At 35.2% G+C, this 22,313-nt stretch overlaps 1 protein-coding gene across 2 annotated transcripts in view; it reads left to right on the top strand.

Annotated features, from left to right (window-relative positions):
* The window catches only part of RFX7 (regulatory factor X7), a 159,366-nt gene that overhangs the window by 101,330 nt on the left and 35,723 nt on the right, over positions 1-22,313 (top strand). For both annotated transcript variants that reach the window (XM_077939449.1, XM_077939450.1), the window contains exons 4-5: positions 5,140-5,222; positions 7,011-7,133. In XM_077939449.1, coding sequence (XP_077795575.1) covers positions 5,140-5,222; positions 7,011-7,133 — 206 coding nt within the window. The remainder of the gene's footprint in view (positions 1-5,139; positions 5,223-7,010; positions 7,134-22,313) is intronic.

Genomic DNA, 22,313 nt, shown 5'->3' with positions numbered 1-22,313 from the left:
ATTCAAACACCAAACTCCACCTTCAACCTCCAAAAGCAAGTTGATCTTATACTATGCCTTCATTTTCCCCTTGATCACATAATATAAAAATGAATGTTGAATCTGATTGTTTGCTACAAGCTTTTCTGTGCAGAATTTGAAAGGTCAAAGTACCATCTCAATTATCATTAAGTTTGTAGCATTGTTGTGCTTTCATAGCTAAAGGTTCAGAAAAACCATCGTCTTAAATCTATGCTTATGAAAATGGGATGATGACATGCAAGGTCGGCTCACTTGCTGGGAATGACCAAGAATATTTTACCAAAATTCTCCAGAATTGTTTCCTGGAATGTGTTTGACATATAAATCAACCTTGAGTTCAAAAATTCCTTTTTAATACCTTTTTGCAAAGATTGAAGTGCATGAGAAAGAGGTCTTTTAAGTTTTCAGGCAAGATCTTCAACCGCAATAGTATGAAATTATCAGCTACCTCATTCGAATAACTAGAATAATATTTGAGGTTCCCCCTAAATTTGAAACTGTTTTCACTAGCTTTTCTTTGAGAAATTCTTCATTCATCTCAAGAAAGTGAAGACTTTTAAGTCTATGAATGTTGTTTGTCATTTAAGTTTCACTTGGAATCATCAGATATGTTTTCCAAATGTGCGAAGCTCTGTTAAAAATTAGAGTTTTTATTGTAGTAAAATATACACAACAAAATTTACCATTAGTGATATTTATTACATTAACTGTGTTGTACAACTACCACATCAATCTAGTTTCAAAACCTTTTCCTCACCCCAAAAGGAAACTCAGTACCCTTTAAGCACTCATCTGCCTCTGGGAAACACTAAGCTGCCTTCTGTCCCTAGGGATTTGCCTATTTTGGATATTTAATATAAATAGAATCACATGATATGTGTGTGGCTTCTGTCACTTAGCACAGTGTTTTAAAGGTTCATCCATGTTGTAGCACGTATCAGTACTCCATTCCTTTTATGGCTGAATAAAAAATTATAATTTTTAAAGTTTATGAAGTTGGTCTTTTCTCTGGTGCTCCACAAATAGAATACCATTATGATTTATTTTGTAAATCCAGCCAAAGGAATTTCTTTTTGACCACCAATGAATTTCGACATAGAACAGAAAACTTTTAATTCTTATCATTTAAATCTTCACAAAGCATATCAAATAATCTGATGTTTAACATACTTGCCACATGATACTCTTGCCTTGATAATCAAGCAAGGTTAGGGTCTTCTCCCAAACCAGTGAGCATTGTTTTAGAAGCCACTAGTTAGCAGTAGATGACACAATATATCCAAAACCAGAAATCTTGATGGTGACCCCAGCCTTGCTGGACTGAAATGCCATCACTATACACTTGGGTCATTTTTTGGGGGGTTTGCTTTATAGAATTTTGTTATTATCAGTTTTCATGCTACTCTCCAAATTTTTTCTTCTATGTGTTGTACCTCATGTGGTAATCAAAACAGTAATTGAACAGTTACAAGTTTTCATTGTTTGAAAAAAATTAGGACACTGACTTTAATCTTTTTCAAAACCTTTTTTGCCGTCTTCTAAATCATTTCTTTGGTGCTTAATACTAGTTTAGAACATCTTCTGAAATTTCTTCTGTGTTCTGGAATCTCTTCTCTATTCTTTTTTCCAGTATATTTAAAATTTAAAAGCTATATAGAATCCAAGGTTTCTCCAACAATAGATTTTTTTCTTAGTGATCAAAAATAATATTTTTATTGCATTTTCTCAGACATGGCTCATAATATTAGGTATTTCATTATTAAAATCTTCTCTGAATTTAATATGATTGGCATTGTTGCAATTAAGTGGGTGATGTTAATAATATTTGACAGTGGTTCATGCCTAGCACCCCAGCACTTTGGAAGGCAGGAGGATCACTTAGTCCAGGCAGGCATTCCAGACCAGCCTAGGCAACAATTTTGTAGCAACAAGCTACAAAAAGTAAATTAAAAAATTAGGTGGCTGTGGTGGCACGCACCTGTGGCCCCAACTACTTAGGAGGCTGAGGTAGGATGATCTGTTGAGCCCAGGAGTTTGAGGCTGCAGTGAGCTATGATTAAGCCACTGCACTTCAGTCTGGGCAACATAGTGAGACTCTCTTAAAAAAACAATTTGACAAAAAAATATCGGGGGAACCTGCCCTCGATAATTCAACATGAGTCCTTTTCTGTTTTCCCTAAGTGTCAGCCGGTCTGAGAAATAAAGGGAAAGAGTACAAAAGAGAGAAATTTTAAAGCTGGGTGTCCAGGGGAGACATCACATGTCGGCAGTTTCCATGATGGCCCCCAAGCCACAAAACCAGCAAGTTTTTATTAGTGATTTTCAAAAGGGGAGGGAGTGTATGAATAGGGTGTGGGTCATAGAGATCACATGCTTCACAAGGTAATAAAATATTACAAGGCAAATGGAGGCAGGGTGAGATCACAGGACTGGGGAAAATTTAAATTGCTAACGAAGTTTCAGGCACGCATTGTCATTGATAACATCAGGAGACAGGGTTTGAGAGCAGACAACCGGTCTGACCAAAATTTATTAGGCGGGAATTTCCTCGTCCTAATAGGCCTGGGAGTGCTACAGGAGACTGGGGCTTATTTCATCCCTTATCTACAACCGTAAAAGACATACATCCCCAGAGTGGCCATTTTAGAGCCCTCACCCTAGGAACACATTCTCTTTCTCAGGGATGTTCTTTGCTGAGAAAAAGAATTCAGTGATATTTCTCCTATTTGCTTTTGAAAGAAGAGAAATATGGCTGTGTTCCACCGGCTCTCAGGCAACCAGACCTAATGGTTATCTCTCTCATTCCCTGAACGTCACTGTTATCCTGTTCTTTTTTCAAGGTGCCTAGATTTCATATTGTTTAAACAATTTGTGCAGTTAACGCAATCATCACAGGGTCCTGGGGAGACATACATCCTCATCTTACGAAGATGACGGGATTAAGAGATTAAAGACAGGCATAGGAAATCAGAAGAGTATTGATTGGGAAAGTGATAAGTGTCCATGAAATCTTCACAGTTTATGTTCAGAGATTGCAGTGAAGACATGCGTAAAAAATTATAAAAGTATTAATTTGGAGAACTAATAAATGTCCGTGAAATCTTCACAATTTATGTTCTTCTGCCATGGCTTCAGCCAGTCCCTCTGTTCAGAACAGAAAAAAATTTCAGGTTTCAGGAACCGTATTTAAGACACATTAAAGTGGGGTGACATCAGAGGTAGGAAAACCAGCTGGTTAGACACTTTAGAAATTTAAGTGTCATTAAAAGTTCATTAAGGGCAAGAACTGTGGTGGTGGTGTGTTGTTCATCTGTGTTGTATTGTTCACTCTTTGTATAATTTGTGATATACAGTATAGGTTCATAGTTATTTTATGCCACTTGTGGAACATAGCAGAAAACAAAAGTAATGGATAAACAAATGAATTATCCTTATTGTTGAAAGAAAGACAGCTGAAGACCTAGACTACTGTGGTGGCAGTGAAAAATCAAAAGACTGGAAGAAGATGGGGCATAGTGTTAGAGGGCTACATAAAGGATTAATGTGGAATGCACCAAGAAAAAGAGAGTTAAACAGACTCCAAAACTGAACACTGTGGAAACTAGAGAAAAGAAGGTGATGATAGGTAGCATTTAAGAAGGGAATGTGTGTTTGTTTTCTTTGAGGGGAGAGCTACACAAGGGTATAGCTGATATTATTAGGTATTGGAGCAAGAGCTCATTGGAAAATACCTATAGGCTATGGGATTTTAAAAATGTAAATGGGAGCTGTTTGCATGTGATTGATTAAATCATTACGTAGATGGATTCTAAGATTAAATTTTTGTGGATGTCTTCTGATGAGACTAAGAATAGGCCCGGTTATATCATTTTAGGTTTTTTCAAAAATTGAATCTCTGTTTAAACTGTGCTTTATTAAGAATAAATTCTATCAGGAATGCCAGTAATCTGTCCACATTTTTCATTGCAATGGAGTTTTGCTTGAATTAGGCTACCAGAATTTTACTATGAATATTTTTATTATGATAGGATTTGTGGCACATTTGAAGCCATTATGGCAAACTCAATTTAGAAGAAAGTTATAAAGAGGAAGGCAAAAATTATTTTAAAGGTTACATTTAGAGACAAAATGACATAGTTGCAGGACAATAGCAATAGAAAATCTTACAAGTAGATTCTCTAAATAGCAGCTACTGTTGGCAAGCCAACAAATAATCACATCTGTAAGGTCTGGAAAGAGTTACTGGTTTTATTTCAGTGTTTTTTTTTGTTTTGTGTTTTGTTTTTTGTTTTTTTTGTTTTTTTTTTTGAGACGGAGTCTCGCTCTGCCGCCCAGGCTGGAGTGCAGTGGCCGGATCTCAGCTCACTGCAAGCTCCGCCCCCCGGGTTCCCGCCATTCTCCTGCCTCAGCCTCCCCAGTAGCTGGGACTACAGGCGCCCGCCACCTCGCCCCGCTAGTTTTTTGTATTTTTTAGTAGAGACGGGGTTTCACCATGTTAGCCAGGATGGTCTCGATCTCCCGACCTCGTGATCCGCCTGTCTCGGCCTCCCAAAGTGCTGGGATTACAGGCTTGAGCCACCGCGCCCGGCCTATTTCAGTGTTTTTAACCTCAGTTCCATCCACAGGTAACAGTAGCACCATCAGTCACATGTTCTAAATATTTGAAAATTGGAAAAGGATTCTAGAAATTATGTCATTCATTTTATAGTTGTATGGAAAATTTGCTGTAGCACTGAAAACCTCATAGCCAGTTAATGGTTAGACAAAGACTAATAAATGTTTCTCTTGATTCCTGGTCCAGTACTTGTCCTACAATTAGGACAAATAAAACCCTCGTTCTTTAAATGTGATTTTTTTTCTGAGCCTTGGTCAATAATTTTATTTATGCCCATGATATAAGAACTAATAGGTAAGTACCATTTTCTTTTATTAAATTTGTATATGTAGTACATTTATCAAATAACCTAATTGTATTATTTTAGTGATGAGAAAAGACAAATGATTCATCTGTCTTAAATTTAAACAGTCATTATTTTTAGGGAGATGTTAGTAAATTTTGTTTGGGGAAAAATGAGTGTTTTTTAAAAATGATCTTTCTTTTTAATCCTTTGTAAACAGCAAGAAGTTGAGAAGTTTACAGACTTAGAGAAACTCTACCTCTACCTTCAGCTGCCTTCTGGTCTCAGCAATGGAGAGAAAAGGTATATCTATTCTTGTCTTTGCTATTATTATGCTGTTTATAGGAAGTCCCTAGGATATATGTGAGGTGTGTATGTTTTGGTTGTTATGGTTTTTGCAATATTCCTGAAATTATTAGAAAACATACTGGCAAAACAATACATCATTTTAGTCTTTGATGATATTTGGTTAAGTATTTACTTGCAGTTTTTGCTAATTTATTTGTGCAACTGGGTAAATGCTATGACATGCAATTTGGGTTTGTTTCATAGACAGATGAATATATGTTTATGCAGTGTGAGGGATTGTGAAAATTGAACAGAAAACCAAAGAATAAACAGATCAGTATCATAAGGAATAATGTACAAGAGTTTTTTTAGGTACTATCAGGTAAAAACATCATAGAATCTAAAACAGAAATTAAAGTGAAATTGCCTGTATGAAGCATGAATTCATAAATGTAAGGTGTGTTAAGTGCTTGGGGTATTACTATAGTTTCATCATTAAAAATTATAGAAAATGTGGAGAGAAGTTGTTCATTCAGTCATTGTAATTTTTAAAAGTTTCCTTAACCTTTTAAGTATTTCTCAGAATTCATTTCATTCATATAAATTATGCTTATTCTATTTTTTTAAAACTATATATAGAAATAAATGAAATGAAAATTATTTGAGTTTTGTCTTTTTTTTCCTCAGACCAAATTTATAACTGTTTTAATCATGTTATGTCCTAGATACTTGCTCAGTGTTTTTGAAATAAATTATTCTTACAGATAGCTGAGATGGATGTCAGAATCAGCAGAGTAGCTTCCCTTGTCCTATCTTTGGTGTCCATTTCGGTATTTATTTATAAGTAATACTTCCATATAGTAAATCTTACAATGTTTAATGGATGTGTCAGCCTATGACAGCGGGCCTGGCTTTAGGAAGGATTGTAGGGGGAGATTTATCTGTTCAGGATCTCTCTGGTGTGAATTCCATTCTGGAGCATAGAATGCTTTAGTAAGATTTCCAAGTAGTTATATATTTATATATATATGTGTGTTTATGTATATTTATATATATGTGGATATATGTATGTGTGTATATATGTATATATATATTATTTGAGAATGCTGAGCAAATAGAAATAAGCAATTTTTGTATAATTTTGTTTTAAAATTTGATGATTTGGTAAGTGTAGGCAAATGAACAGGCAAGTACATGAGCAGATATCCACTTAAATGTGATATTTGACCAAAACAAATACTTTGTCAGTGCTCCATCACCTGCAGAGGGAGGGATGGAGCAGGGCAGTAACTTCAGTCTTATACCAGCTATAGAAAACAGCTCAAGCCTGTAATCCCAGCACTTTGGGGGGCCTAGGCCGGCAGATCACGATGTCAGGAGATCGAGACCATCCTGGCTAACATGGTGAAACCCTGTCTCTACTAAAAAATACAAAAAACTAGCGGGGCGAGGTGGCGGGCGCCTGTAGTCCCAGCTACTCCGGAGGCTGAGACAGGAGAATGGCGGAGGCTGAGACAGGAGAATGGCGTAAACCCGGGAGGCGGAGCTTGCAGTCAGTGGAGATCGCGCCACTGCACTCCAGCCTGGGCTACAGAGCGAGACTCCCTCTCAGAAAAAAAAAAAAAAAGAAAAAGAAAACAGCTCACAACCATAGCTGGACAATTATCTACTAGAGTTCCTAAGTTTGGTTTGGTCGTTTATAGTGTATTTGCAAACAGTTCTTTAGTGGAAAATTTAGGCCTTGCTCAAAAATTATTAACGAATTGCTGTCTGGTCACCTAAAACATGTTTTTATTCTATTAGTGATCAGAATGCCATGTCATCTAGTCGGGCACAACAAATGCATGCCTTTTCCTGGATTCGGAATACCCTAGAGGAACATCCGGAGACTTCACTGCCCAAACAGGAAGTCTATGATGAGTACAAGTAAGTACTATATGTAATATGGCATGCTGATATATTAAAGAGGTAAAATACTATACTTGGCCATAGTGACTTGTTTTATTATTGGTGACTATCAAGCTGGTATATGGGAATTACACTTAGAAATCTCTTAAGATTCATTTCAGCTCTAAGCTTCTGTAGTAGCATGTGTAATAAAAGACAGGATTAATGAACAAAAGGATTTCTGTAGAATTCTTCAGGATAACAGGAGGGAGGTCAGAGAGTACAAGGACAGTGGTATAGGATTGGTGAATAAAAAGATTCCTATAGAATTTTTAAGTATGATAGGAAGTGTATATCTGGGGTTAGAGAGTGGAAAGCAATAAATAAATCAATACATAAGGAAAAACTAAAACATGATTTTTCACTTGGACTTTTTAAAGGCCCTTTTCATGAATCTAAAAGTCTTCTAATTCTTCTCCATACCAAAGAATATTGTATATTATTTATCAAGGACAAGAGAGTTCAGTGACTTGCACATATTAGACACTCAAATTAGGTTGCATTTACAATTTATTTAAATCCAGGATACAAAAATATAGAGGCTGATGAGCCCTTCCGGTTAGAAAAAGGTTAATAGGTGCTAAATATAGTCTCATTTAGCATTTTTATAATTGATTTGGAAGGAGGAATTTATTCCAGCAGAGTAAATAAAACCAAATTTGGGGGCATATTGAAATGTCAAACCAACAAGCATTAATGTGTTGTACTTACAAATTTGGGGGGAAAAGTGTCAAATAAGTGCTATTGCTAACCAGTATAAGGTAATGCAAAGGAAATTGTACTTACTGAGATTATTGGTATCTATTCACAATTCTTACTACCTCACCAAAAGAAACATAATGGAGCTAGAAGAAAGTCTATATAAAAATATCTGAAATGATCAAGAGAACAAAGTTAAACTGAAGAACTCTAGATTTATTTTCTCTTTATAAAGGTTAAAACTGAGAGTGCATGTGATCCAACTTGTTGATTCATTCAGTCTACAGCAATCCATTGAATACCTATATGCCAGACCCTGTGATAAGTTCTCAGGATACAATTGTAAACAGACACAGCCCTTGCCCTTATTAAGCATACACACACACACACACACACACACACACACACACACACACACTCTTAGAGTAATCATGGATTCTTCATTAAATTCAAGTTAGTTAAAATAGAACCCTCTGAAACTTCAAAGAAGCAAATTTGAATTCAGTAAAAGGTTATAGAAATCAGGTAAACTTGTATGATATGTTGAAACTCTGGATTGAAGATCAAGAGAATAGATTCTGTCATTAAACTTGTGTGATGTAGGCAAGTATTTTAACCAGTCTTTGTCAGTTGGTTCATCTATAAAATGAGGCACTTGAAGATGTATGAGGTTTCTTTTTTGTTTGTTTGTTTGTTTGTTTTTTGAGACAGGGTTTAACTCTTATCACCCAGGCTGGAGTGCAATGGAACGATCACAGCTCACTGCAGGTTGAACTCCCACCCCTACCCCCCCAGGCTCAAGCAATCCTCCTGCCTCAGCCCTCTGAGTAGCTACTACTATAGGCACGCATCACCATTCCCGGCTAATTTTTGGTTTTGTTTTTTGTAGAGACGGAGTTTTACCATTGCCCAGGCTGAGGTTTCTTTTAGCTCTAAAATTCTAAAAGTTTTCTGAAGTAGGGAATATTAAAGGACTAATTATCCAAAGATGTCTTGCTGGTTTTCCAAAGGGCACATTGGGCAAATAAATGTGTGACGTTTCCATAACAGACTAATGAGGGAATACAGGGTATTCATGTAGTTTTTGAAGTGATGACTTTCCTCTGCACCACCCTTCATATTACCTTAGAGACAGCACGCTGCATTTGCGGAAGGGTGATCCTGGCCCATGAAAGCAGTCCTTATATTCCTGAAAGTTTTCTGCCTCTGGCAAGACATGGTTATGTTTTCCTATAATATTTGAATTTTTCCTTGAAATCTTTTTCATAGATTCCCATCAATTCTTATGATTTTTTTTTCTAAAAAAAGTTAAAGGATTTTTTAAACAAAAGAGACCCAAAACATCGCATTGTTTGGGAGTAGTGAGAACTCCAATTTTGAGCAATTAATTTACAGTTCAGTAGAGAGCAACAGAGATAAAAGAAAGTCATTTAGATAGGCTACAGTTTAAAAAGGCATTAGTAGGTAAGGGAGAGTTTTTATAATAGCATGATTAGGAAAGAAATGCCAGTGTGTTCATGGAATTGGAGATAATTATGCTAATAATAATTAATAGAGTACTATACACAAAATATCTGAGTCTGGGCATTTTAGTTCAAAAAATTTCACTATTTCACTTATTTACTGTAGTATTCCCCATAGTATTTCCACATAGTAGGCACTAATTTCATAATAAGAGTGATTAGAGTGGAACCTGATCCCTGACAGTGATAATAAAATTTGTTTTGTAACAGACCTTGTAGGTCTTCCACTGTGTTCCTATCCTCTTTTTATAGATGAAAACCTTGAAACCTAGAGAAGTTAAGTGACTCTACCAGTGTAACAAAACTAGTGAGGGGCAGATCTAAGACTAGAACTCAGATTTCATGTGTGAGTTCATAATAGGTTAAGAATTGTTAAAGTTGAGTAATATCAAATTGAGTGGGTAGAAAACATTGGACAAGTAGTTAGAAATACTGCTTATATTATTTGGCCAGGACTTCCACTTAGTGTGGATAATAAATAAGCTGCTCAGAGTATGAATTGGTTTACATATGGTTAGTATACATGGGTACAAATAATATGGTTATTGTAAGAGACATAGCATAATAACATGACATGTGCTAGGAAGAAAGAATGTTGGTGTTTACATAGAATTATAGCATGTAGAAGCTTCAAGTTGTTCTGTTATTTGATTGTACATTGCCTAAAACCATAATTTGCCATTTAGATTTAAATAATTTGAAAGAGATTAAAAAATGTAGAAACACTACAGAAAGGCAAAATGTAGATCAAAGTATTAGAAAATAGTTAAAAGTTTTACAATTTTGTTGTCTAAAGAAAACTAAATAGAATATAACTATATATTTTAAGAACAAGAGTTTTAAATCACAGGAGAGATTTCAGTTAGACAATCATTAGGCACTCATTATCCTGTTTAGAGTGCTTAAATGAAATTTCCCGAATAAAAACCTAACATAGAATGATCAGTCTTAAACTGATTCTGTTCTCAATATTCAATGAAAGAAATGATGTTATGAATATGAAGTATCCTTTTAAGTTATTCCTGTTGTGTATGGACCCTTTTATAATTCATTTCAGTGTATTTAGATGTATTTGTGTGAAAATCCTTTAATAGTCATTAAAAGTAAAATCCCTTTGAGGAAAAAAATGAAGATGTAATCTCAGACAGTAAAGACTGGCTTCTTTTAACTGTGTTTTCACGCTAAATTAAGATAATACAAATAAAAAGCTTTAAGGAGCTTTCAGTATGGAAAGACAGTTTAATTTACAAATGATTTTGGGCTTTTTTATTTGTTGAAGCTTTTGAATTCTAATATTTATGTCTTCAGGAAAATTATTAGTGCATTGATTTTTACACTGTTTTTCTAATTGTAAAATGTATATTTATCATGAAAGTTTGGGCAAATAGTTATAAATGTATAAAGAAGAAATATAGCACCTGTAATCTCACTATCTGAAAATAACCATCTGGTTTTATTTCCTTAATAGTTTTCCTAATGCCTTCTTCAATGTATACATTTTGTTATTTAACCAAATTTGGCCCCACTGTTTATGCAGTTCTTGGGTGAGAGGGTAGTTGCAAATAGTAATGCAGTGAACATCCTTGGCTGTATAATGTAAATTATCAAAATTGGGATTGCTGGCTAAATATTGTTATTTATTATTCACTAAATGCATTTCCTTCTGATATGTTTGTTCTAGCCTTTTACATGTCCATTTCTTAATGATTATAAATCTTTATATATTAAAGACATAAATATTAAAACATAAATGTTTTTTCAAGATTGCTGTTTGTTAATTTTAGTTAATTTTTAAATAAGTAGTCTGATTGGTACACTTTTGTCACAGCTTGTAACATTACTATTATGCTTAGAAAAAACTTCTCCATGCCACCAGCTGCTGAATACTCACGTATATTTTTCCTAGGTAATTTTTTATTTTATTCTTTATATATAAGCCTTGAGTCTATCTGCTATCTAATAGCATTTACTAAAATAAATCACAAAAATTATTTTTTCTAAATGGTTAACTAATTATCCCAGCTTTTTTATTGAATAATTTTTCTGTCTTAACACTAATCTATAATGTACCTTACTAAAGTCTTCTGGATTCAGTTTTCTTCCTTTATGTTCTCTGTTCTTATGGTAATACTCTACTACTTAGATATTTTAGCTATTACATGTTTAAATAGCTGACAGGACCAATATTTCCTCCTTATACGTCTTTTTCACAAGTTTTCTTGGTTTTATTTTCTGACCAGTTAATTTTTTTTTTTTATAGGAAGTTGCAAATCACTTTTCTGATTTTAAAAGGAAACTCTAAGGGGATTTTGATTCAAACAAATTAACTGAAAATTTTAGAAAAATTACAGACTAGAAATATGTTTCTTAATTTACATGTTTCTTTCATGCCCTTCAGTAATGTTTTGCCTTTTTTCCCTCAATTAAGTTTACTTTCTCATTTAACATATTCCTTGGTAATTTCTATTATTCATATTGTGGAAAATGTTTTACTATTTGTTTTGGTTTATAGGAACTTCCTAGATTTCTGTTATTTTTACGTTGTACATCTTATATTTACTGAATTTTGTTTAGTCCTTATTTTTCAGTTGTTACTTTTGACTTTTCTAGGTAGTTTATCCTGTGTATCTTCTTCATTGTCTTTACTTTGTTATTACATTTAATAGACTTTCCTTCCACTTTTGCATATAGCAGTGATAGGCATCATTTCCTCTTACAGTAAGTTCACCGATGTTAAGTATGTGTCACTTACAGTTGACCAAGACTTTTCTTTTTTTGATTAAATTGAATATTCATTAAATATTTTGGCATCCAAGTGAGATTATTTTGCAGTGTGTCTTATTTGACCTGTTGATGTGATATATTTTATAAAGATATTACTTAATATAGGCCGAGCACAGTGTCTCATGCCTGTAATCCCAACACTTTAGGAGGCCAAGCCAAGAGGATCACTTGAGGCCAGAAGTTTAAGACCAGACTGGGCAACAAAGCAAGACCCTGTCTCTACAAAAAATTAGCTGGGCATGGTGGCGTTGCCCCGGTATTCCTAGCTATATGAGAGTCTGAGTTGGAGGATTGCTTGAGCTCAGGAGGTGGAGGCGGCAGTAAGCCATGATCGCACCAATGCACTCCAGCCTGGGTGACAGAGTGAGATCCTGTCTCAAAAAAAAAAAAAGATACCTAATGCAAACTTTTATTTCTAGAATGAATGTCCTCCTCATGTCAAGATGTGTTATCTTGTAGTGTACCATTGAGCTCTGTTTTCAAGTATATTATTTAGGAACTTTGCATCTATATTCATAAATGAATTTGGTCTGTAATTTTCTTTCTTTTTATGCTATCTTTGTCAGGTTTTGATATCAGGGTTAGGCCAGCTTTGCAAAATGAATTGGAACTCTTTCCCTAATTTTCTGTGCTCTGGAACAGTTTATATAGCATGGGACTTATTTGTTCTTGAAAGTTTTAAAGAACTCAACTACAAAACCATCTAGGCCTGGAGCCTTTGTTGGAGGTAATTCTTTGACAATTTTTTGTGTTTTACACTGGTTAGGTTTTTACTTTATTCATTGATTTTGGTCATTTGTTTCTCTCATAAATTTAATATATTTTGTATTTTATATGCTTTTTGATATTTCTAGTTTTGTACATTGAATTTTCCTCTTTTTTCAAATTTCACTTAGCCTAATTTATTTTTTTGATTTTTCTTTTTTAGACAAGTAAAATCTGATATGTTTTATTTTCTTGTCTTTTTTTTTTTTATTAGGTGCTTTTATTTTTGTTCCTTCTAGTTTTCTTGGGTTTTTTTCTTACTCTTTAAATGGAATGCTTAACTTTGTTTTCATTCTTTCACATTTAAGATAGGAACATTTATATCTATGAATTTGCCTCTCATTATAGTTTTGGCTATATTCCATTTGATATGCATATGAGTTGTTACAATTGCCATTATTTTCCAACAGTGTGGAATTATTGGTTTGCTTTTTTCTTTGACCTAAATTAGAAGTTTGTTTTCTTTTTAAATTTTTCATGTGTTTGAGGGTTTATTTCATTTTGTTTTGTTTTACACTTTCTTATTTTTAGTTTTATTAAATTGTGGTCAGAGAATGGGGCTTAGTTTCTGATATTTTTATTGAGATTTACTTTCAATCTAACAAATTATCCATTTTTAAAATACTTTGAATTCTCTTTCTATAGCTCTTTATATTCCATTGATTCCACTAAATCAACTTTTTAATATTTTTCAAATTCTGCAAAAAATTCTTTTTGTCTGTTTACTCAGTTGAAGATAAGCAATGTGTTAATCTCTCACAAAAATGATGTGAGAAATTCTTCATCACAGTTCCTTGCTGCATTTTTTATGAGTTTTGCTTTACAAATGTTAGGACTGTTTAACACAAAAGTTTCATGATTCTATATCCTTAATAGAGTTTCGAGAAAATTAATTTTAGCCAAATACAAGTACATTTAAGAAAATTAACTGTATTACAGGATAGAGAGTCTTCAGCTACCATTTACAAATGGCTTAGGAAAATCTTTACAAATTGTATCCTGAGAGAAGCAGCCACATGTTGTACCATGGCCAAAAAGATAAACCATAGGAAACACCATCAAAAAAATATCAAAACCAGAAATGTTCCACCCTTCTACAAAACCATGATAATGCCAGATACCTCAGCCTGAACTATGCCAAGTAGACACTGCAAGATCTTTATGAATTCCTAGTTTTAGAAATACCATTACTTTTTTTAGATCTCTTCACTTTGTATTCATTGCCATCATCACCTACCCTGGGGGACCGCTTTGTTTTCAGGGCAGTGTCCTCTCCAACTTCCTGTTATAAAAATTTTCAGACATAATAGAAACGTTGAAAGTATATTGTAAGATATCCATATTCCTAAGTGTTTCACATAGGTTCAGTAGTTTTTTTCCTATACCATTTGTAAGTAAGTTGTGGATATGATATTTCTCCTGAGAATAAGGACAATCACTTTTATAATACTTTGATTACATATAAGAAACTTAACATGAGTTCTATATAATTCATCTATTACCTGATTTGGAGTCTTTTTTTTTTTTTTTTTGAGGTGAGTCTCGCTCTTGTCACCTAGGCTAGAATACCGTGGTGTAATCTCAGCTCACTACAACCTCTGCCTCCTGGGTTCAAGTGATTCTTCTGCCTCAGCCTCCCCAGTAGCTGGGACTACAGGCATGGGCCACCACGCCTGGCTAATTTTTATATTTATTGTAGAGATGCGTTTCACCATGTTGGCCAGGCTGGTCTTGAACTCCTGACCTCAAGGGATACACCCACTTCGGCCTCCCAAAGTGTTAGGATTACAGGCGTGAGCCACTGCGCCTGGTCCTGTTTTTAACATAGGAAAAAAATAAGTTACTCTTCTGATCCATGAACATGGGGTATCTTTTTGTTTACTTAGATCTTTAATTTCTTTCAAGGATGTGTACATCTTAAACTTCTTTTGCTAAATTTATTTCTAAATATTTTTGATTGAAGTGGAATTATTTTTAATATCATTTTTTGATTAGTTGTTGCCAACATATAGAAATAAGAACGATTTTATATATTTTGCTCACCTTTATTAGCTCTAATTATAGGTTTTAGTGTATTTCTTAGGATTTTTTTTATATATTTCATCTGAAAATCGAGATAATTTTATCTCTGCCTTTCTAATCTGGATGTCTTCTCATTTATTTTCTTCTCTGATTGCTGTGGCTAGAACCTTTAGCATAATGTTGAATAGAAATGGTAAGAGTGGACACCCCTTCCTTGTCTTTTGCCTGAAGAGGAAAGCTTTCAGTCTTTTGCCATTAAGTATGATATTATCTATGGGTTTTTATAGATAGCCTTTGTTAGGTTAAGGAATTTCCATTTTGTTACTAGTTTGTTGGATATCTGTCAAACATTTTTTCTGCATCTATTGAGATGATTATATCAGAGGTTTTTTAAATGAACCAAATATAGTGTATTATTATTTCTGTATGTTGTACCTATCATGCATTTCTGGGGTAAATCACACTTAGTCATGACATCTAATCCATTATGTATGCAGCTGGTTTCAATTTGTCAGTTTTTGTTTTTTTTTTTTATACTTTAAGTTCTAGGGTACATGTGCATAACGTGCAGGTTTGTTACATATGTATACTTGTGCCATGTTGCTGTGCTGCACCCATCAACTCGTCAGCACCCAACAACTCGTCATTTACATCAGGTATAACTCCCAATGCAATTCCTCCCCCCTCCCCCCTCCCCATGATAGGCCCCGGTGTGTGATGTCCCCCTTCCCGAGTCCAAGTGATCTCATTGTTCAGTTCCCACCTATGAGTGAGAACATGCGGTGTTTGGTTTTCTGTTCTTGTGATAGTTTGCTGAGAATGATGGTTTCCAGCTGCATCCATGTCCCTACAAAGCACACAAACTCATCCTTTTTTATGGCTGCATAGTATTCCATGGTGTATATGTGCCACATTTTCTTAATCCAGTCTGTCACTGATGGACATTTGGGTTGATTCCAAGTCTTTGCTATTGTGAATAGTGCCGCAGTGAACATACGTGTGCATGTGTCTTTATAGCAGCATGATTTATAATCCTTTGGGTATATACCCAGTAATGGGATGGCTGGGTCACATGGTACATCTAGTTCTAGATCCTTGAGGAATCGCCATACTGTTTTCCATAATGATTGAACTAGTTTACAGTCCCAACAACAGTGTAAAAGTGTTCCTATTTCTCCACATCCTCTCCAGCACCTGTTGTTTCCTGACTTTTTAATGATCGCCATTCTAACTGGTGTGAGATGATATCTCATTGTGGTTTTGATTTGCATTTCTCTGATGGCCAGTGATGATGAGCATTTTTTCATGTGTCTGTTGGCTGTATGAATGTCTTCTTTTGAAAAATGTCTGTTCATATCCTTTGCCCACTTTTTGATGGTTTTTTTTTTCTTGTAAATTTGTTTGAGTTCTTTGTAGGTTCTGGATATTAGCCCTTTGTCAGATGAGTAGATTGCAAAAATTTTCTCCCATTCTTTAGGTTGCCTGTTCACTCTGATGGTAGTTTCTTTTGCTGTGCAGAAGCTCTTTAGTTTAATGAGATCCCATTTGTCAATTTTGGCTTTTGTTGCCGTTGCTTTTGGTGTTTTAGACATGAAGTCTTTGCCCATGCCTATGTCCTGAATGGTACTACCTAGGTTTTCCTCTAGGGTTTTTATGGTATTAGGTCTAACATTTAAGTCTCTAATCCATCTTGAATTAATTTTCGTATAAGGAGTAAGGAAAGGATCCAGTTTCAGCTTTCTACTTATGACTAGCCAATTATCCCAGCACCATTTATTAAATAGGGAATCTTTTCCCCATTTCTTCTTTCTCTCAGGTTTGTCAAAGATCAGATGGCTGTAGATGTGTGGTATTATTTCTGAGGACTCTGTTCTGTTCCATTGGTCTATATCTCTGTTTCGTTACCAGTACCATGCTGTTTTGGTTACTGTAGCCTTGTAGTATAGTTTGAAGTCAGTTAGCGTGATGCCTCCCGCTTTGTTCTTTTGACTTAGGATTTTCTTGGCGATGCGGGCTCTTTTTGGTTCCATATGAACTTTAAAGCAGTTTTTTCCAATTCTGTGAAGAAACTCGTTGGTAGCTTGATGGGGATGGCATTGAATCTATAAATTACCTTGGGCAGTATGGCCATTTTCACGATATTGATTCTTCCTATCCATGAGCATGGTATGTTCTTCCATTTGTTTGTGTCCTCTTTTATTTCACTGAGCAGTGGTTTGTAGTTCTCCTTGAAGAGGTCCTTTACATCCCTTGTAAGTTGGATTCCTAGGTATTTTATTCTCTTTGAAGCAATTGTGAATGGAAGTTCATTCATGATTTGGCTCTCTGTTTGTCTGTTACTGGTGTATAAGAATGCTTGTGACTTTTGCACATTAATTTTGTATCCTGAGACTTTGCTAAAGTTGCTTATCAGCTTAAGGAGATTTTGGACTGAGACAATGGGGTTTTCTAAATATACAATCATGTCATCTGCAAAGAGGGACAATTTGACTTCTTCTTTTCCTAACTGAATACCCTTGATTTCTTTCTCTTGCCTGATTGCCCTAGCCAGAACTTCCAACACTATGTTGAATAGGAGTGGTGAGAGAGGGCATCCCTGTCTTGTGCCAGTTTTCAAAGGGAATTTTTCCAGTTTTTGCCCATTCAGTATGATACTGGCTGTGGGTTTGTCATAAATAGCTCTTATTATTTTGAGGTACGTTCCATCAATACCGACAATTTGTCAGTCTTTTGTTAAGGATTTTTGCATCTGAGGGATATTAGCCTGTGGTTTTCCTTCTCAGAATGCTTTTACCTGATTTTGGTGTCGGGATAGTGTTGGCCTTAATATAATGAGTTTAGAAGTATTCCCTTCTAAACTATGAAAGAGTTTATGAAAGATTGATTACAATTCACCAGCTAAACCATCTTGGTCTGGGCTTTTCTTTGTAGGTACTTTTTAAGTTACTAATTCAATCTCTGTTACTGGTCAGGTTATCTATTTCCTTTTGAGTCTATTTTAATAGTTTGTGTTCTAGAATTTGTCTCTTTCACGTATATTATCCAATTTGTTGTCATACAGTTTTTCATAGTATTCCCTAATAGTACGTTTTGTCCAAAGTCAGTAGTAATACCTCCTTTTTCATTCCTGATTTTAGTTATTTGAGTCTTCTCTCTTTTTTTTTTTTTAACTTGGACAGCTGAGCTAAATGTTTGTTAGGTTTTTTTTTTTGTTTTTTTCTTTTTATACTTTAGGTTCTAGGGTATATGTGCATAACGTGCAGGTTTGTTACATATGTATACATGTGCCATGTTGGTGTGTTGCACCCATCAACTCGTCAGCACCCATCAACTCATCATTTACATCAGGTATAACTCCCAATGCAATCCTTCCCCCCTCCCACCTCCCCATGATAGGCCCCGGTGTGTGATGTTCCTCTTCCCGAGTCCAAGTGATCTCATTGTTCAGTTCCCACCTATGAGTGAGAACATGCGGTGTTTGGTTTTCTGTTCTTGTGATAGTTTGCTGAGAATGATGGTTTCCAGCTGCATCCATGTCCCTACAAAGCACACAAACTCATCCTTTTTTATGGCTGCATAGTATTCCATGGTGTATATGTGCCACATTTTCTTAATCCAGTCTGTCACTGATGGACATTTGGGTTGATTCCAAGTCTTTGCTATTGTGAATCGTGCCGCAATAAACATACGTGTGTATGTGTCTTTATAGCAGCATGATTTATAATCCTTTGGGTATATACCCAGTAATGGGATGGCTGGGTCATATGGTACTTCTAGTTCTAGATCCTTGAGGAATCGCCATACTGTTTTCCATAATGGTTGAACTAGTTTACAATCCCACCAACAGTGTAAAAGTGTTCCTATTTCTCCACATCCTCTCCAGCACCTGTTGTTTCCTGACTTTTTAATGATCGCCATTCTAACTGGTGTGAGATGGTATCTCATTGTGGTTTTGATTTGCATTTCTCTGATGGCCAGTGATGATGCGCATTTTTTTAATGTGTCTGTTGGCTGTATGAATGTCTTCTTTTGAGAAATGTCTATTCATATCCTTTGCCCACTTTTGGATGGGGTTGTTTGTTTTTTTCTTGTAAATTTGTTTGAGTTCTTTGTAGGTTCTGGATATTAGCCCTTTGTCAGATGAGTAGATTGCAAAAATTTTCTCCCATTCTGTAGGTTGCCTGTTCACTCTGATGGTAGTTTCTTTTGCTGTGCAGAAGCTCTTTAGTTTAATTAGATCCCATTTGTCAATTTTGGCTTTTGTTGCCGTTGCTTTTGGTGTTTTAGACATGAAGTCCTTGCCCATGCCTATGTCCTGAATGGTATTACCTAGGTTTTCTTCTAGGGTTTTTATGGTATTAGGTCTAACATTTAAGTCTCTAATCCATCTTGAATTAATTTTCATATAAGGAGTAAGGAAAGGATCCAGTTTCAGCTTTCTACTTATGGCTAGCCAATTATCCCAGCACCATTTATTAAATAGGGAATCCTTTCCCCATTTCTTGTTTTTCTCAGGTTTGTCAAAGATCAGATGGCTGTAGATGTGTGGTATTATTTCTGAGGACTCTGTTCTGTTCCATTGGTCTACATCTCTGTTTTGGTACCAGTACCATGCTGTTTTGGTTACTGTAACCTTGTAGTATAGTTTGAAGTCAGGTAGCATGATGCCTCCAGCTTTGCTTTTTGACTTAGGATTGTCTTGGAGATGCAGGCTCTTTTTTGGTTCCATATGAACTTTAAAGCAGTTTTTTCCAATTCTGTGAAGAAACTCGTTGGTAGCTTGATGGGGATGGCATTGAATCTATAAATTACCTTGGGCAGTATGGCCATTTTCACGATATTGATTCTTCCTATCCATGAGCATGGTATGTTCTTCCATTTGTTTATGTCCTCTTTTATTTCACTGAGCAGTGGTTTGCAGTTCTCCTTGAAGAGGTCCTTTACATCCCTTGTAAGTTGGATTCCTAGGTATTTTATTCTCTTTGAAGCAATTGTGAATGGAAGTTCATTCATGATTTGGCTCTCTGTTTGTCTGTTACTGGTATATAAGAATGCTTGTGATTTTTGCACATTAATTTTGTATCCTGAGACTTTGCTGAAGTTGCTTATCAGCTTAAGGAGCTTTTGGGCTGAGACAATGGGGTTTTCTAAATATACAATCATGTCATGTGCAAACAGGAACAATTTGGCTTCTTCTTTTCCTAACTGAATACCCTTGATTTCTTTCTCTTGCCTGTTTGCCCTAGCCAGAACTTCCAACGCTATGTTGAATAGGAGTGGTGAGAGAGGGCATCCCTGTCTTGTGCCAGTTTTCAAAGGGAATTTTTCCAGTTTTTGCCCATTCAGTATGATATCGGCTGTGGGTTTGTCTTAAAAAAGCTCTTATTATTTTGAGGTACGTTCCATCAATACCGAATTTATTGAGAGTTTTTAGCATGAAGGTCTGTTGAATTTTGTCAAAGGCCTTTTCTGCATCTATTGAGATAATCATGTGGTTTTTGTCTTTGGTTCTGTTTATATGCTGGATTCCGTTTATTGATTTGCGTATGTTGAACCAGCCTTCCGTCCCAGGGATGAAGCCCACTTGATCATGGTGGATAAGCTTTTTGATGTGCTGCTGGATCCGGTTTGCCAGTATTTTATTGTGGATTTTTGCATTGATGTTCATCAGGGATATTGGTCTAAAATTCTCTTCTTTGTTGTTGTGTCTCTGCCAGGCTTTGGTATCAGGATGATGTTGGCCTCATAAAATGAGTTAGGGAGGATTCCCTCTTTTTCTATTGATGGGAATAGTTTCAGAAGAAATGGTACCAGCTCCTCCTTGTACCTCTGGTAGAATTCAGCTGTGAATTCATCTGGTCCTGGACTTTTTTTGGTTGGTAGGCTATTAATTATTGCCTCAATTTCAGAGCCTGCTATTGGTCTATTCAGGGATTCAACTTCTTCCTGGTTTAGTCTTGGAAGAGTGTAAGTGTCCAGGAAATTATCCATTTCTTCTAGATTTTCCAGTTTATTTGCGTAGAGGTGTTTATAGTATTCTCTGATGGTAGTTTGTATTTCTGTGGGGTCGGTGGTGATATCCCCTTTATCATTTTTTATTTTGTCTATTTGATTCTTCTCTCTTTTCTTCTTTATTAGTCTTGCTAGTGGTCTATCAATTTTGTTGATCTTTTCAAAAAACCAACTCCTGGATTCATTGATTTTTTGGAAGGTTTTTTGTGTCTCTATCTTCTTCAGTTCTGCTCTGATCTTAGTTATTTACGTTTGTTAGTTTTGTTAATCTTTTCAAAAAACCAATTTTGGGGCTTACTTTTTTTTCTCTAATGTTTTTATATTTCGTATTATATTTCTTTTCACTAGAGTCTTTATTATTTCCTCCTTCTGCTTGTTTAGGAGTGAGTTTTCTCTTTTGTTTCTAGTTTCTTAACCTGAAAGATTAGGTTATTGATTTGACACCTTTCTTGTCTTTTAATGTAGCTATATGTCCCTATAAATTTCCTGCTAAGCACTTCTTTGACTACATCCCATATATTTTGATATGTTATGCTTTCATTTTTGTCTCAAATATTTTCTAATTTCTCTTGTGAGTTTTTTGATCCATTGATTATGTAGGAATTTAATTTTCACATATTTGTGAATTTCCTTTTCCTTCAGTTATTGACTTCTAGCTTCTTTCCATTATGACCAGAGAAAATATATTGTGTGATTTCAGTTCTTTTAAATGTATTGAGTATGATCTATCCTGGAGAATATTCCATATGCACTTGGGAAGAATGTTTTTTGTGCTATTGTTGGGTGGAGGAGTGTTCTGTAGATGTCTTTTAGGTCTAGTTGGTTTATAGTGTTGATCAAGTCATCTGTGTTTATTGATCATCTGCTTATTTCTATTAATTATTGAATTGGAGCACTGAAGTCTCTGTTATTGCTGAATTGTCTTTTTTTGTTTTATGTATTTTGGAGCTCTGTTGTTTGCTGCATAAAAGGTTATGATTGTTACAGCTTTCTGATGAATTGACCATTTCATCTTAATGTCTTTGGTAACAGTTTTCTTCTCTGATATTAGTATAACCACTACAGTTCTCTTTACTTTAGCCATGCTATATCTTTTCCTGTTCTTTTATTTACAGCCTATTTGTGTCTTTGAATGTAAGTATGTATCTAGTATATAGACAACATATAGTTTGATGGTGTTTTATTTTAAATTCACCCTGCCTTTTAACTGGAGAATTTAATCCATTTACATTTAATGTAATTACTGATAAAGCAAGGTTTACATCTGCCATTTTGTTATTTGTTTTCTATATGTCTTATGCCTGCCTTTGTTCCTCTGTATCAGGTGGGGTCCTTGAGGGAATCCACCACACAA

Source organism: Macaca mulatta, chromosome 7 (assembly GCF_049350105.2).
Source record: "Macaca mulatta isolate MMU2019108-1 chromosome 7, T2T-MMU8v2.0, whole genome shotgun sequence".
NCBI classification, from domain to species: domain Eukaryota; kingdom Metazoa; phylum Chordata; class Mammalia; order Primates; family Cercopithecidae; genus Macaca; species Macaca mulatta.
This window is presented reverse-complemented; position numbering and strand designations above follow the sequence as displayed.